This window comes from Ctenocephalides felis, unplaced genomic scaffold, assembly GCF_003426905.1.
Source record: "Ctenocephalides felis isolate EL2017-DRISC unplaced genomic scaffold, ASM342690v1 CF-g0.4_SCAFFOLD_00845, whole genome shotgun sequence".
Classification (NCBI taxonomy): domain Eukaryota; kingdom Metazoa; phylum Arthropoda; class Insecta; order Siphonaptera; family Pulicidae; genus Ctenocephalides; species Ctenocephalides felis.
In genome coordinates, this window is record NW_020536999.1 from 33,761,442 (window position 1) to 33,779,261 (window position 17,820).

Consider the following 17,820-nt stretch of genomic DNA (forward strand, 5'->3'; position numbering starts at 1 on the left):
GTCAAAATGTCTTGTATTTGCTGTGGATTCAAGCGTTTACACATAGACTGCAACGTTCACCCGTATATTATGAACCTAAGTCAGAAAGACCCTGTTATCTAAAATCGTTTTTTATGACAACCTGACAAAATCGCATGACTTGTGTCAATATTTAGAACTAATTGTATGGAAAGTTCTTCATAACATAGCCTTGCCATAATATTGATCTGTTATGCGGCAGAATTGGTCCCTATATTTAATTTATTAAGGCAATCGCAATGCACTGGATAGTAGTTCAAATTTTGGAAGCATTTCTTTATGCTAACCCCAATTTAGGAATTCTGGTTCCAATACTCGTTCTCTATATCTTCTTGAAATCCACAGCCTAAATAATTCATTTCTCATTCACCTGATATTTTTATCGTTTGTTTATGAATAAAATTGAGTAAATTAAAATCCAACTGTCTGTTTATTCTCATCATGGGTGTCTCTTGCACACATATTAGCTTATGAATTTATGTCCTCGTTTACCTCATAGCCGGTGTTTCCGCCAATACAAATCAAAATTATGCGTCGCCTTTAGTGTGGCGATTATTGCCGGCAAAAATTTAACACTTTGATCAAGATTTATTTCCAAATGCGGTTTTTGAATAAAATTGGAATTGCTTTATGACGGATGAGAGGATAGTGATCAGATATTCAAAACCGCACATGGGGTACGAAAAGTTCACACCGGATTTGATTATGGTGCTTTATATGGTTTATATATTATTTTATGTGAAAGGGTTTCCGGCTATGGTAATTTTTGTTGTGTTTGTAAAGCAAAAGTAATGCTATAAATAACTGTATTTATATTCTTAACATAATTTACCTTATAATATTTGTTTTAATGTTATTAATACAATACAATATTCATTCATTAGGAATTTTAGTACATTTTTTAAAGAACGGGTTTTCGAAGTCAATCAATTTTGAAAATTTTAAGATTATAGTTGGACAAAAAGTCTTAATTCTTAAAAACTTAGCGCAATTGTGTCATTATTTTTGACTGTGGTTCTAAAAATGTTATTTACGATTTAGGTTTAAAATTCAAATGAACAAAAAATAAGATACTAGTGGGTTGCATGGCATCGTGCCTTAAGGCGAATTGCAGGAACTTCCCGTACCGTAATAAAAAAATCTTGGTACGAAACCCAAAAAAAATTACACAAAATATTTATACATTATTAAAATCTCTATAAAATATCTAATAATTTGATGTACATATGTCCAATGAACATTTTTGACTGCCAAATGACATTTTTTTTAACTTTTTATTGAGAGTCCATAACCGCTGAAACTGCCTTCCCAAAATCAGTTATTAATCTTGTCAATACAAGTAAAATGTTTTTTGAATTATTAAAATCGGACGCTCCGTTCTCTTAAAAACTGAGTTACAGTTTTTGGCACTTTTTGCCCCGTATCTTCGGAATGGCTAATCTTGTCTTCGCCTAAAACTAATCAACACGTCTCCTTATCAATACGAATCGAATGTTTTTTGAATTATTGAAAATCGGTTATCACCAAAGCCCTGGGTTTCATTTTTTTTTTCTAGTTTTTCATGACGGTTACAATCAATATTCGCATGATTTTGAATTCTTGGTAGTCTATGTTTATGATGGAAATACGTAGATAAGATGGGAACCCCCCGATTTATGATCAGAACTAAATTTATATGTGTATTTAAAAAAATAATATTTTTGTAATTTATTACAAAAAAGGCTTTTTATAGCATGTTTTTAGCACAGTTTTTTTTTTCATGTAAAAGTAAATATTTCGAATTACACGTTTTTTTATGGAGTCTATCTTCCGTATAGATAGGTGTAGGAGGATAGGTGTATTTTCCTAGTAACTGATTGAGGTGGCCAAAATGTTCTATCTTAAGAATAAAAATTATATATTATTTAATTTTCAGAGATTCATCAGCGATCTAATGGATAGAGCGAAGACTTTGTAACTTTTCATCGATCCGTCGTTCACAATTACTCGTTATCATTTCGCGTGGCGTTTAGTGCAACCGGAAAATTATGAAATCCGAAAGAACGGCAACTGGAAATCCGTTCTGGAAAACTCTTGCCAGCCACACACATCTAGAGATTAGTACCCTGTCTATGTTTTGTATAGATAATTAATTTTATTTAATTAAGATTATTTTAGGAATTTATTCAAGATGACGTACTCTATTCACACATTCTTGACATGTTTGACGTGATACATAATTTAGATGCTTATTGTTATGAACATTATCAATTTGATATCGGTACCAGAAAAAATACAATTGTAACGATTTTTTTATTTATTGGTGGTCACGTGTCAATCTTTGATTATGCATGGCAATCTTATCTAAATATCAAGTACTTTGTCAATACGTACAACTCTATTTTAATTTAATTTAAAACGTTAAAATGTTTAAAACTTAAACAATTATTCGGTTTCAAAATATAGTATTCACCATTCATTATTTTGAGTAACGCAATACAGTTTGTTATTATTTCTTATTTTAACGAGTAATGGACAAGTTTTTCAAAGATGAATAATACCCAGTATTAAAAAATGGCTATGATATATTATAGCTTATATAATTGCAATAATACACGATTAACAATTTTGTATAATCGATATAATAAATGCTAAAAGTACCCAATGAAATTAAGCCCCTGATAGTAATTTATACTCTCTCATAGATAAAATAATACAGCTTTTATAACAATAAATTTTTCATAACAGTAATTTAGCAAAAAAAAGACGTGTTACAAAATTTGTAAAATGTAGATGCTTTTATAATTTTTACAAGATTTTTAATCAAGATTGCTCGAATGAAATTTATACCGAATTTTATACTTACCAAAAATACACCAAGCTATGATGATTGTTAGATGTAAGTTTTCAATATTCCCTCTAGCTATAAAGTATCTATAAAGTAGAGACTTGATGATCCGAATATATATTAATCCAAAAACTTACAATTTTTTTCAAAAAAGATGGTATCATCTGAGTTGAACTCGCGCTGCAGTACATTTTTTTCTTCTTTTGCGTGATTATTTATTTACAACTTTATTTGGTTTACAATTCGGATTATCGAATGCTGTACTTCATATTTTGTTTATGATTTAAGATCTCTGTGTTTTTATTTTACAACAAGTTTACGATAAGTAATTATTAGTATCATATATTAAAATTACTATTGCTCTTATATAATCATAATCAATTTTTTATAAGTTTATTATTTAACTATTCGACTAAATAATTTCATATCAATAATCGTGTACCTAATTGTAATATTTCAAACTGTATCTATTATAAAAATATCATGTAGAATAATTAGTCTTATCATATCAAAATGGCCTATAAATGGCTATAAAATTAAAGCGAATATTTTTAGCTATAGAGGATGTTGCATTCGTCGAAAAACGATTTATTTTTGGGTTTGTGCAAATCATTTTACGTTAATTGAAGTTTATAATCCAAATCGTATTCATCACATAAACATTTATTTAGGTTTATATGTTGCATAATATACATACTAATTTTTCATGGCAGCATAAATGCCTCTGTACTTAAAATTCAAATTGACTTACTTACTCAATTAATTAATCTAAACTCTACATTGATTAATTAATTATAAAACAGATGTATTAATTAATGTAAATTTATGCCAAAGCTGTTACAGTCAATAATAATTCTGAAATTATTGAGCATTTACAAATCGACAGCGGAATGTTTTTTATCTTAGTGTAGAAAAATATTAATTATTAAGTTTTGGTTTGATCAGTTTGGTGCTTTTTCATCATATGTATGTATGTGTATAGGTATACCTAATTATTTATGTATATATACTATACATATATAATATAGCGAATAAATATGCTTAGTGATAAAATACATTTATGGTGATATGTATAATATCCGTTAATATTAATTTTATTTTATTTAATATTAGTGATTTTTTATGATATTTGATGTGTTTGCTCAACTAGCGGTTTTTGATATATCATCATTTTGCTAAAGATAACTATTACGGATGTTTAGAATTTTCAAAATTTTACAGAGAGTTTACTTTTTTGACTTGCAAAATTATATTGGAATTAATAGAGTTTTCTTAGAGTAGGTGCTAAATTTTTAGGTATGCCTAATATTGATTTATAGAAATCATTTATTTATTCAAATTAACCCAAATTTGTAATAAATGTACTACAAACTAAAATAACGTGTTGTAATTTGTGTACGTAAACTATTTTTCGAAAGCTTACAGCATTTGTACCAAGTCAAAACAATATTATGTAAAAATTTATAAAAATGCTTTTTAATGTTATCAAAAGTATAAAAAGTAATTTTAATCATGTATACATTTGTATATGTATATATATATATATACTAGCATACCCAGCCTTGCGTTGCAACGGCCCCTATTAAAATCCACCTGATTGAAATTTGAATCCGTTTGACAACCAAATTTCAAACCTTTTGTTATAAAAAATTCATATCAATTCAAAAATAAATAAAATCCGGATTAAAATTTGAATATGATGGATCAATACTATTGTGTTACTAAAGTGTTTTTTTTTAACTTAAATAATAAATAAACTGAAATAATTAAACATTTTGATAAAGTTCTGAGGAATTCGAGTCCAAATCTGTTAAATGTTTGATTTTTGGCACTTCGAAATTTAATATAATATGATATAATATTCAGTTTTCAATCATGATCTATATTAATTTTGTGATGTTTACCTGAATGAACAACTTAAGCAAATTAAATCTTAATCATAAATCAATTTATTCTTAACAATATTAACAAACGTCATTTTCGGCATTTGTTTTAAATTCGTAACCGCTCAAATTTATTTAAATTTGATAAATTTTATTATTCTGTATCTTAAATGTGATTTGTAATATAAGTTGGAATAATTAATTCTTTTGACCTGCCAAAATTTTGTTTATGATGAATTTATTCATCTAATACATTCCATAGATATTGATAAATAACATTTCACTTTTTTTAGTTTACAACTATCAAAATTTATTTAAATCTATAAACATTATATATTTCTATCATTTTGAATATAGCATTTTGCCTAATTTGGATATAACTGTTGGATATATTATAATATATCTGTTACTTTTTCAATAAGTAAAAATAATATATTTTTAAAATTGTCAATTTTTTTTTCAGAAATCATAAATCGCTTTTTCTCGAAGTTTCCGTAAATATTGACATTTGTCATTTTAGTGTTTTGTTTTTTTTTAGTAAATTTCTGTCAAAATTTATGAAAATTTATAGAAAATATAAAACTAAATAAATATTTCCTTCTTGGTCGAAATTTAATATAATGTGATATAATATTTTTCAATAATGTTTTGTATCTACAATATTGACTATAACAAAACTCGAAATAATTAATGTAATTGTTTCTTATTGAAGTCGTCAAAAATTCAATTTTTCTGAACTGTCAAAATTTTGTTTATGATTAATATTAAATTTAATATGTCGTTTTTTATATTGTGATCTATAATGTTTCGAGGAAGTTTTGGTATCCAAACTAATTTCGTAAGCAAATCAAATAAATATAAATTATAAATCTATTTATCTAATAATTTTTATAAATATTGTCAAATGTCAATTCACATTTTTTTAATATTCAATAAACATTGATTTTTAATTAGATTCAAAACTATATACAGTGATTCTGAATATAGCATTTCATATAAATGTTAGATATATCTATATATGTATGTTTTTGAATTATATTTTTTGAACTCTCAATTTTTTTTCTAATTCTCGAATGTTCCATAAATTTTGACATTTGTCATTTTAGTGTTTTGTTTTTTTTTTGGTCATTTTCTGTCAAAATTTTTAGAAATTTATAAAAATTATGTATTTATATTTTAAATTTACTTTTCAAAATTTCCTATAACCTAAGTTGGATATATATGCACACTATGAGCCAATAAAATTTAAAATCGGTCCTGTAGTTTGGGCGTGCATCGCGAACCAACATCGTGACACGAGATTTATATATATATATAGATATATATATATACATGGAACGTTTATGTATTTAAAATTATTACCGCTAATAAGAAGGTGTATTGACAAATCACACAGAGCCTATAATAAATTATGAGATGACGTTATTATTGATATTTTATCAAATAGTGTCAAGTACAACGATTACTCAAGAAATTGACCCTACCCACAATTATAACACTGAAATACAATAATGTCATTATTTGCTTGAAAACGAGATTTATTTACATATAAATTCTACGACGACAACTTTCTTATATAATTCCTAAAATCGAAGCAGTAAAGTGCGTATTTCGCTTGCGTCAGAAGATTGAATGGGGACTTGAATTTACATTAAAGTTTACACAGCACTTCAAAATTATGGGTTGCTCTATAATTTTTCAAATGATAAGAGAATTTAATCGAACATTCTTGATTTTTTAACGAGCAACTATTTACATGCATTTCATTATATTTTATTTTATTTAAACTTTAATAAATTAAAATAGAAATTAATTTATACAATGTAGGTAGATTAATGTTTAAACTAACAATAAGCAGATTTAAAAAAAAAAGATTATACTATTAGGCCACTTATTAAGTGCGGATTTTGTCTTTGAAAAATCAAAGATATTTTTTTTAAGAAAATTTATGATGAAAATGCATTGTCCATTTTGATCACTGACTTTTTGTTATCTTTCAATTATCTTACTTTCAAAAAAATCCTGGTTTTTATAAAAAACTGAAATATGAACAATTTGTCATTGTCATTATTTTTTTTTAAATTTGTGAAGATCGAAACTGAAAGTCATATGGTTTAAGGTCAGAACTACATGGTGGATGTAGTAATGAAATAAATCACGATTTCAATTTGCCAATTGAGACCCCATTTTTTCAACTTCATCGTTTAGTTTTGTTAGTTCAATGTAGACATCATAATTGATCGTGTGATCAATTATTGATCGTATTATTGATAAGTTCAAAGTAAACAATTTCTTTTTGATCAACTTCAACTTGACGACATGAGCGGTTTTCATCTTCGAGAGAAAAATCACTATAAAGAAATTTGGCAAAACAATTTCGATATTGCTCTTTTGTAAGGCTTCCTCATGACAAACAGCTTATAACTTTTTGTAAGCTTAAGAGGTTTTTTTACCTTTGCTGGAACAAAATCGCAAAATAAGACAAAAGAACCCCAAACGAATTAAAAAAAAATTAAAATTTTTCCTTATAAGTTGAATATTTTTGCATTATTTCTTTATAGCCGAAGAATATTAAGTAGAATCTTTTTCTTTTAATTTATACTTGTTTAAATTGTAAACTTGCATGAATAAATATATTGTTCAATGCGGCTCTAACGTACTGTCAATATCTCCGAAATTAGAAATTGCTTCATAAATAAAATAAATTTTGATTACAATCAATTTTTCAAAAAGTGTTAGAAATATGCATATTTATGATATATGATTCATAATTATCAAATCAATTTAGCAATAATATTTTCCATATAAACAAGTCAAGTGTTATTGTTCGTAATGATTCACTATTAATTTATTCAATATCTTCATTTTACAAAATTTACAGATTTAAGATTTATGATCAGTCTATGCTAATACAACGGCGAACAGCCTTCATACGCAACGCCAAGGACGCCAGTTCAATCCCCGATAAGCACACACTATTTGAGAAACTAGAATATATATATATTTATATATATATATATATATATATATATATATATATATATATATGCAAAAAATACCGGTATACGGATATGCTGAAAAATTAAACAAATACTTCCATCAAATGTATATTTGATTTAGATGACTTGCGGCACTTGTCACAGAGGAACCGGCAAGTATCAGAATTATACGCATGTGCGTTTGTCATAAATATTCATTCTACCAGATTTACACAGAGTCGAAATTTGGATTTATTATTATCAAGTAGATTGATACATTAAAAATGATTTAGAATTGATAAAAATGAGTAAATTGTCGTACTCAACTTTGCTTCCACCACTCAATTGCCCTATGTTGTAATAGTTTTTGTTATATGGCGAAACTTGTGATCTGCGTATGTCCAATCAAACGCAGTAATTCCTAAGGTGATTCATTTGGACCCTCAGGGGTCCACGTGAGCGAAAAGAAATGTCGGGGTCTACGAAATGAAGATGAATCGGTGGTGGATCGCAATACATCATAATAATGTCATATAAATATTTATAAATAAACCTAAAGTAAGTAAAAAAATATTGCATACTCTTATTGATTTATTTATTTAAAAAAATCAATATCAGGTTAATAGAGGGTCCAGAGCTCAAGGGAGTCACAACACAAAATAATTGGAAACCGTCTTACCCTCGGAAACCACATAATATTAATTATTATATGTAAGTAAAAATTATTAAATTATTTTTTGTAATTGGTGCGAATGCTTATATGTTCATATTTATCCTAGTTTGGATATTTTTTATATCTCTATATTAATTTATTTTTAATCTCTTACAGAATAGAACTAAAAAAACGCAATACTTTAGGTCAGGCTGACCAAAACATTAGGAAGATTTGAACTCTATACTCCTGCGATTCTTCTAATTATAAGAATTCGGCTAGAGATTTTAGTTAATAAGATCGGCTAAAAACACAATGTTTTGTATCTAATATGAAATTACACAATTGATTGTACATGTTCTAACTTTGTCACATATCGATTATATTCTATTTGCAGGACTAAAGGTAATGCATGGAATATTTGTTAAATTTCTGAATGAATATTTGATGAATGTCATTGTAGCATTCGCGTCACGATATTTTTAATATTTGATATATTTGCTTAGTTGCGCGATTATAGTTCAGAATCTGAATCTAAATTATATCATTATATTACCTGATTTTCAGATATCATATTGATATGATTTAGGTTCACATATTTTTATTACATGTTTTTGATTTCACTTTTTGTTACATATTCATATAATATTTTTTCTCGACGTTATCATAATCTATAATCTTAATGATTCAGTATGTGTATGATGGTTGCAATATTTTTATGCAAAATCATTTATGTTTTCTTCAACATATTTTTTCGCATTACTTTAAGTTGCGTTAAGCTACATGCTCAGTGGTTTTTAAATGTGAGAACGCAATAATTGTAAGGAGTAAAAAAATATAGACAAATTTAAAAATCATAAAGGAAATGTTCAGTAATTACTAACTTAAGTTAACATGATGTATAATTAATTAGATAGATAATTGTTTGTACATTGCAGTTTTTTTCATTTTTTATAGGAAGCTACTTTATGTGGGAATATAAAATAGATTTTTTGTATTACATATTCATCGGTTCTACTCTGGTACATAGCTTATTGTAAAATCATTAGTATAGCATTCAGAATTTTTCTAGTGCTTCGTCGCCTTGTAATCTATCACTGTTTGTGAATTCGCATATTAATAGAGTACACTAGTTCTTTACATACTAATTAGATTTAAATATAAATACTTTCAATAAGTTTTGTTTCTGCTTCTTGTGATCGCTAGTTGTGCAAAAGATTAAGATTTATGTTTCAGATCTGTTCTGAGAAATGCATAATTTTTTTATGGTGTTCAATTTATTTTCTTTTCATATATTTGCACCTATTTCATTGTGAAACATCAGCCATTTCTTGGTAGTACTTAGAAAGCAGGCGCGTAGCGTGCCTTGGTGGGGCCCCGTATCAAAATTTGTTTGGGGCCCCCCTCAAGAAGGAAATTTTTTTTTACAAAATATAAAAATACATAAAATTAAAAGAATATTTATTTACCATTCTAATTATTTTTTAATTTTCTGAATTTTTCACAAATATTCACAGATTCCAGATATATTTTCACTTTCCTTGCTTTTTTTTGAAAAACCGAATTATTTAGTGATCTTTAAATTTTATAAAGCTTCTGTCTCTAGGAACATACAGGTCTGGTAGACATTTGTGTCCTAAAGTTTTTTAATCAGTTTTAATTTTAATTTTTTTTAGCAGTTGCAATTTTAACTGTAAATTGTAATTAAAGGCCAAGAAAAAATGCATACTGTTATTTCGATGGAAAAAAACTGGATGCAAGCCTATTGCATCCATCATTGTACCTTAATGAAATAAATTTCTTCGATTTCTGTATTCAAACCTATTTCTAGAACTATCAATTTGTCGTGATCATATGAGACATTTTACAATATTTCTTTACAGTAATTCAGTCGACAGTTTTCCGGAAACGTTTATTAATTCTCGATTTCAAAAAGACAAATGTTACTACTTATGTCGCAAAGGTTTTAAAATCTTTGTTTGGTTTGTGAAATTAGTATATCTAAACAGCAATAGTATACATTAAAATAAGATTAAAATAAGAATTCAAATAGTAACAACAATAAGCATAAAAATGTTATAAATATAACATGAAAAAAATATATAAAATATTAAAATTCCAAATTCCAATTTTAGATGAAAAATGTATAATCTGACTTAGTTTTATAGATTTGTTAATAAGATTATTAACTTGTCGAACGTGCAAAAGCTTTACTAATCGAATTGATTGCTCGAGCTTGCAGAATTATTACAGCAGAAATAAATTCTCTTAAAGCGTTAGCTTACAAGTTGATGTTCAATACCTCTCGATAAAAAAAGGAAATGCAAACTTTGTTAAAATTATTCAATTTTTTGAAAAATTTTAGTTTTTTTTCTTGATACGGCGGTAGTTACGCCCCTGTTAGAATGTCTAAACTCTAAACGAATGATGTTCAATTAGATAAAAATATATTGCTAAAATCTTATGGTTATGTCTCTTCTACCTTGGGATGGCGTGGCGTTCAGGTTAGTTCTGGTTTATCATCGGCTATGATAACATAAATAAAAACAAATAAAATCGACTAATAATGATTGAAGTTGCCTATGTATGTTGCGCTCAAATGCGCGCGCATTCCTGTTATTTCTTCCACCTCGGCAAATATCGATCGGAACTCCGGTATCGTGGAGCATGCGATCGCATGGCCACGCCGTGGATTCGACGAAAACAAATCCGTTGACTTTTCACCGAAGTGCATTTTGACTTCAGATGTAACGAAAAACATCGCAATAAATATGTCGTCGGAGAAAACGGAGAAAATCTTATCAAGTGTTTTTTGGGGATTCTTCATAGTCGTCAACCTGTTGACACAGGCTACGTCAAGTTCTTCAGTTTGCACGGGAGCTTTTGATGTGCATACGGATAAAATAATCAGGACGGAAGAATCCACGGCCATGGGGGCTCAATTTGTCGATGAAACCGAGCTGTCGACAAGGGAGCAATGCTTGGAACTCTGTTGTGAAACAACTCGGTGTGATGTTTTTGTTTACGAAGAAAAGGTAAGACCAGACCATCATATTCATATTAATATTTTTCCTACAGTTTTTTTAATTAATAGACAAGAAAAATTTCACTCTTTGCAATTAAATATTTTGAAAAATTGCTAAAAATTGATTATACATTATGTACTTTTTATTCAACAATATTATTCAACTGTATATAGCCATTAGGGTAGAGCGGGGCTAGTTGAGCATAGGGGCAAGTTGAGCAATCGAAATCCGTCTGTTTAGGCATTATATGGCGGAAAGATAGAGGTTTGGGAGAAATAAACATCCGCCGATCGCTAGTGGCCGCTGGACAAATGAGTGAGACTCACGAGAGTTTGGTTTACTTTGAGACCAAAAAGTAAAAAAGTCATTCATCACGAGTTTTTGTCTGGTTTAGTCAAATGTTATTTGTTTTTAATCAGGTAAATGTTATTCTTCCATATAATTATAGTACTTCTAATATGCATAGAGATTCTGGGTATAATTCTCACGTTTTTTTTTATAAAATCACTTTTATTATGAAATTCCGAGTTGGGGTTAGTTGAGCATAGTTGCTAAACTTGTTCTGTCACTAAGACAATTACTATTAACTTCCAGAAATTAATTATTATTTTTAAGATCTAAGCAAGGTCTATGAGTAATAATATAAAGAAACAATGATTTTAAACAAAAATACTGAATATAATGGTAAAATAATTCCTAAGATACGATATTGTTTTGTTGATTCTACTTTTCGTTAATTATTCAAAGCAAATTACTATAAGTTTTGTTTTCTCTGTCAATAAAGACTATAAATATAAAACTGGTTATTAAAAATTTATTTTATTTCATCACTAATAGACATTGAACCTATGATTTCATTCTACTTTTTTAGTGCTCAACTTGCCCCGCCTATGGGGTACATTGAGCATACTTGACTTTTTGCATTTAAACAGCTGTAGCTTTTAAACTTTACTTATTACCAAAAAATAGTTTTAACACTTTTGTTAAGCGATAAACAGCCAAGCGATGAGAAAGTGATTTTTTTTGTGCAAATTATTTGGAAGTGCATAAATCCGTCACCCAAAATTTGAAAAATATATTGTTCTTAAACGTTTACCTCATTTATAAATCTCTCTATTATCCAAATAGCCAAATTCAATAATAACTCAAAACTTTTTCTTAATCTTAAAAAATGGCGTCTTGGGCACTAGCCCCGACTGTCCCTACTGTAATCCACCACAGCAAGCAATGCAATCCGTCTTTTTTATTTTCAGAATCCTGGTTCATGTTATATGTTCCACTGTGGACCCCCAGACGATTTCAGATGTAAATTTTCACGACACGCCAACTACAGCAGCGCAGTATTAACGACTCCACGACAACAACTCAAACAGGAAGTTCAAAGGCAACTTATGGCGGAAGCTGCACAACAAGCCAGTCAACGTCATATGTCACAACACGAACAGGAGCTAGCTAATCTTAGGTCTAGAATAGCATCAGTAAGGTAAATATAATGTTAAAGTTATTTATTTTCATATAGAGATGGGCTTATCATATCCGAAGCCGGATCGGTTAGGAGTTGACTCCACTTTAGAGAGGAGTTATATCCACTTAACAACTCCACAACTCCGGCAACTTTGAAACATAATACTTGGCACAAATGTGTTCTATAGTGTGTTGTTAACATATTTAAGGATTTATTAAGACTTTGGAAATAATTTACAAATAGTTCAAACATTTTTGTTCATTTTATTATAATAAGTACTATTTTCTGCATTTCAGTATGCATACAAATCTCAAATTGACCAAAAACTTGGGAATCAAAATCAATTTTGTAATTATTTTTGAAGAGAAAATATAGAATTCTTTGAATATGTTTGTGTAATAAGAACCAATCTTTGTGTATAAGATTTTTCACAAAATAATAATACCTCATATTTAATATTTCCTTTTCGAGAATTAATTATTCATCAGGTAGTTTGATTAGAATATATACTATTACTTTTATACAATTATAAAGTAATAATTGTGTAAAAGTTATAATCAAATACTAAATATTTTTAGCTGATTGTATACCATTGAAAGAGCTCATGTACGGACAAACATTATCGTATACAGAATATAGAATACAAAATAGCATTATTTTGAGACATTATACACCTGGAAAGTCCTAAAACTGGCTGTGAGACGAGAAAATAACCACTTCTTTCGACCCAAATCTTTGTATTAGTAAAAAATCCCAAGCAAATATCTGAACATATTAACAGATTTAGTACCAGTTTAGGGAAGTCGGGCATTCTGTGAAACAACTCCACTCGGATTCACTCCGAGAGAGGAGTTATATCGGAGTGAAAACTCCGAAGTGAGTTACCCATCTCTATTTTCATTGATATTTATTATCTTCCCGAAGAAGGAGTGTATTTTTTCGACAAGAAAGTAAGATTTGGTAATTTTGTTTTTTCAACGATTCAAGTCTTTGAGACCAATATTGGAAAAACTATGTGTGTGTGTTCCTGCACCAAAAACCTAAAAGCTATTTTATGTGGTTCAATAAGGAATCGTTGGTTAGTTTTTCGAGATATCGGCCAATCTCTTCAGAGATCTCAATCTCAGAAAAGCGCAAATATTTTTGTAAACAACGATTTAGTGAATAGTCATAGCGTCAATCAACATTCTTAAATATTGCAGACCCCTGAAAAGTGTTATGATTACAAAAATTTATTAAAATCTGAAATAATAGGCCTCGTCAAAATTTCAAAATTGTGTCGTTAAATATACTCTTGTATTGAATTTGTCGTATTGTGAAAGGCACAACAACTATTAATACGATTATAACACTTATTGACCCTAATCATAATGTTGTTTATTTATTCATTCACTTGTTACATACACCACTTTTAAAAATCGACACTCGAAAATCGATAGCGAATACCGATCTAGTGAAAAGTGTAATAATTACAAAAATTTATTAAAATCTGGAATAATAGGCCTCGTCAAATTTTAAAAATTGTGTCGTTAAATATACTTTTGTATTGAATTTGCCGTATTGTAAAAGACACAACAACTATTAATACGATTATAACACTTATTTACCCTATTCATAATGTTATCATTTATTCATTTATTTGTTACATGCCATTTTTACAAAGTTTTAATTTATAATAGACTATAAAATAAAGTTTTTGTCAACCATACATATGTATGAAAAGTAGCAAAATAATTTCTTATAAATTTATGAGAATACATTTAAATTCTAGTGAAAATCGACACGTAACATCAAAGGCACCGATAGAAGAAAAAATCAACATTCCAACCACTGCATTACCAAGTAAGTACAAATCAAAGTTCTTTTTTAAACTACAGTTCTCTATTATCTTTAAGTGTTTTTTGTACACCATATTTTGCCAGATTTGTAAATTTATAACTGTTTATATAACTTGATTCAAATACTGAATTTTATGTCATAATTATATTTCTCAGAACCAATTCCCGCTGCAAAAAATGCAGCTCAGCATTGCAGCGAATACCAATTTTCGTGCCATTCGGGTGAATGCATAGCCGTATATAACGCATGCGACGGCATTCCGCAATGCATCGACGGAAGCGACGAAGCCGCCGAACTGCGGTGTCCGCCTTTGCCTACTCCGATTCCGCAGAATAGCGCACCGGTCCAGAGCCAACCCACTTTGCCGAAACCCATCTTACCAATCGTGCCATATGACAAGGTAATAATTAGCGAATGCAATACCGATGGAAACTTTCAATACCGGTATTTCGGTAATTTTTCATTTTAAAACCGGAATATCGGTAAATTACCGGTATTTTTTTTATCTTCAACAAACGTAAACAAAATTGAAAGTTACTAGTACAAATCTAAAAAAATCTATAAACAAATACAACCATATTCAACTAAACAATAAAAACAATAAAATAAACTAATAAGTTTATTTTTTTAATTAATAATTTAACAAAACTATATCCAATTTAATTAATTCATTATCACTATCGAGTATATTGAGTACTTTTCACCAAAAACAAACTTATGTGTAAGAAAGACCAAAAACTCATAAAAGATCATATTACATTATTATAATAAACGGTATTGTCTGAATCCGATGTGTTAAATTAGCATAATCTCCAATATTTAAAAAAAAATTCTACACTAATTTAAGATTGGATACTTTGTCAAGATAAATAATAAGTTACTATAATTGTTAAATATTGTTATTAAAAACAATGTGATGCTTCTATAGTATTTTCAAACATAAAAACGTTTTCGAAATATATTTTATAATTATAATATGTAAGCAAAAATATTTAGTAATTATCATAATTATTATGTATAAAGTTAGAAAAAAATAAAGATTATGCAGAGGTAATATGTATGATATAAAATATTTTGGCGCAAATATCACTTAAAAAAACATTACATTTTTACATAAGATGAAACAAACATTATATCTATCAGTCCAATTCTATTTATTGTAACACAATATGAAGCCCTTAGTAAAGCAATAAATATTAAGTTTAATGACGAGTTGAGATAATATTTGACATTTGTTTATCCTATAGAATCACTTGAAGATATAGCTGTTTATGTGATTATGGAATTTAAAGATAAATTTATTCCGAGAAATTTAAACTTTAGTGTATTATGTATCAAATAGCGCTTATGTAAAAATACCGAAAATACCCATATTTTTGGGGTAAATACCGGTAAAAATACCGCCAGAAAATCGGGCGGTTTACCGGTAATTCGGTATACCGGTATACCGGTATTGCATTCCCTAGTAATAATAAACTCAAATAGTATCAAATGAATGTTTCATATAATATAAATATGAAATATAAAAAATAAAGTCGAATATAAATTGCAATAATTCTTAAGGTTGTGATAGGAAAATATGACAAATATGGTTATAATAAATAACTTTAATAGTAATTTTAACGATAAATTATTATTTCGACGATTTTTCATAAATTAGCAATATGATATTTTCAGCCCCTAAGTAATGTGTACAACCAAGGAGAATCTAATATCGCTGTCGTAAGTGATTTACAAGAAGGACACGTTGCGCACTCGAATTGGATACCTCATTCATCAAATGATCATCCATACGGTATAAATAGTAAAAGTATTTATAAATATCTTAAATTTATATTATGATTACTCTTTTATCCTCAGATATTGATGGGAGAGCCTTTAATCATCAGAATAGTTTTCAGTCGATAGCTTCCCAGTATGTGGACCCTCAAGCAGACAAAGTTCGGCAAAATCTCGCTTACAGAGAACCTTCCGAGGTTTATCGAAATCATCCTGGCGGAGGTGGAGTGGATGTGTGGCAACTAGGTGATTTTTTAAATGACATATAAAACTTAATAAAGTTAAATTATTGTTCATAAATTTTATTATATGTATGATTTTATTAAGCATTTTATGTTATGACTTTTAATTTTTTGTTTTTAGAGCATTTGCAACAAAAACAAGTAGGACAACAGAACCCATGGTTAGCCAACAGACAACAGTCTATCCTTATTCCCACTCTAAATGACTTGCCAAAACAGAACCAGCCATCTCAATGGCACCAAGAGTGGATCCAGCAAAATGGACAGGTGCCTATACCACCGGATGTAACTGCACATATAACTGGTAAAAAGGTAAATCTTTTTTACTTGGGTTGTATATGTTATATGTGGATTCATATAATATATAATGCAATTATAAATATTTTTAAATTCATATTTAAGGAACCACATTTAATTGCTAGTCCAGATAGATCTGAAGCCAAAACAACAGAATCAAAGCATATGTCACATAAACATGAAGAAAATAAGGAAGAATATGTTGATATAGAAGAACAACAAAAACAACCGAAAAAAGTTGAAAGCATACATAAAATTGTGCCAGCTTCTCATGATCATGAAGATTCTGACAAGAAGGGTTCCAATCCAGAGCACTCACCATGGGCTGATGAGCTAGATGGCGAAGCAGAAAGGCCTGGAGGGGCAGTATTATCATTGACTTTAGGTAAGAAAATGCGCAAACTTATTGAATTATAAAGAAAATTAATTACAAAGGTATTAGAAATCGATAGATGATAGAGTCAATCAATAAATGCACTTATATAAATATATGATTATTGTTAATGATAATTTTAGGTGTATGTATAACTGCTGCATTAGCTGTTCTAATTGGTTGTAGACTTAGATTAGTCAAAAGAAGAGTTCGAAGACATGGAAAATCAGCACATGCTCATGATCCAGATTATCTTGTTAATGGGATGTATTTATAAAATCTCAAGAAGCCTATGTAAGAATTGTTAATGGTACTGTATCATTTTATATTCTAAATTATTTTAATTTGTTGATCTAGTAAATAAAATTATTAATTAACACTATACCATATCATTTTCAACAATTTATTACAGAACTTTTTTACATTTATTTCAATGTATTA

General features: G+C 28.4%; 1 protein-coding gene across 1 annotated transcript; it reads left to right on the forward strand.

Annotated features, from left to right (window-relative positions):
• Window positions 1-11,129: 11,129 nt before the first annotated feature.
• On the forward strand, window positions 11,130-17,656 carry LOC113382533. Its single transcript, XM_026620859.1, has 9 exons — window positions 11,130-11,393; window positions 12,638-12,867; window positions 14,621-14,691; window positions 14,844-15,088; window positions 16,366-16,483; window positions 16,549-16,713; window positions 16,831-17,021; window positions 17,112-17,391; window positions 17,523-17,656. The coding sequence occupies exons 1-9, from the start codon at window positions 11,130-11,132 to the stop codon at window positions 17,654-17,656; spliced, it is 1,698 nt and encodes a 565-aa protein (XP_026476644.1).
• Window positions 17,657-17,820: the final 164 nt, after the last annotated feature.

Coding starts and splice junctions, on each gene's coding strand:
- LOC113382533 (XM_026620859.1), top strand. CDS start 11,130: ATGTCGTCGGAGAAAACGGAGAAAATCTTATCAAGTGTTTTTTGGGGA. Junction 11,394..12,637: donor TTTTTGTTTACGAAGAAAAG/GTAAGACCAGAC, acceptor TTTTATTTTCAG/AATCCTGGTTCATGTTATAT. Junction 12,868..14,620: donor TCTAGAATAGCATCAGTAAG/GTAAATATAATG, acceptor TTTAAATTCTAG/TGAAAATCGACACGTAACAT.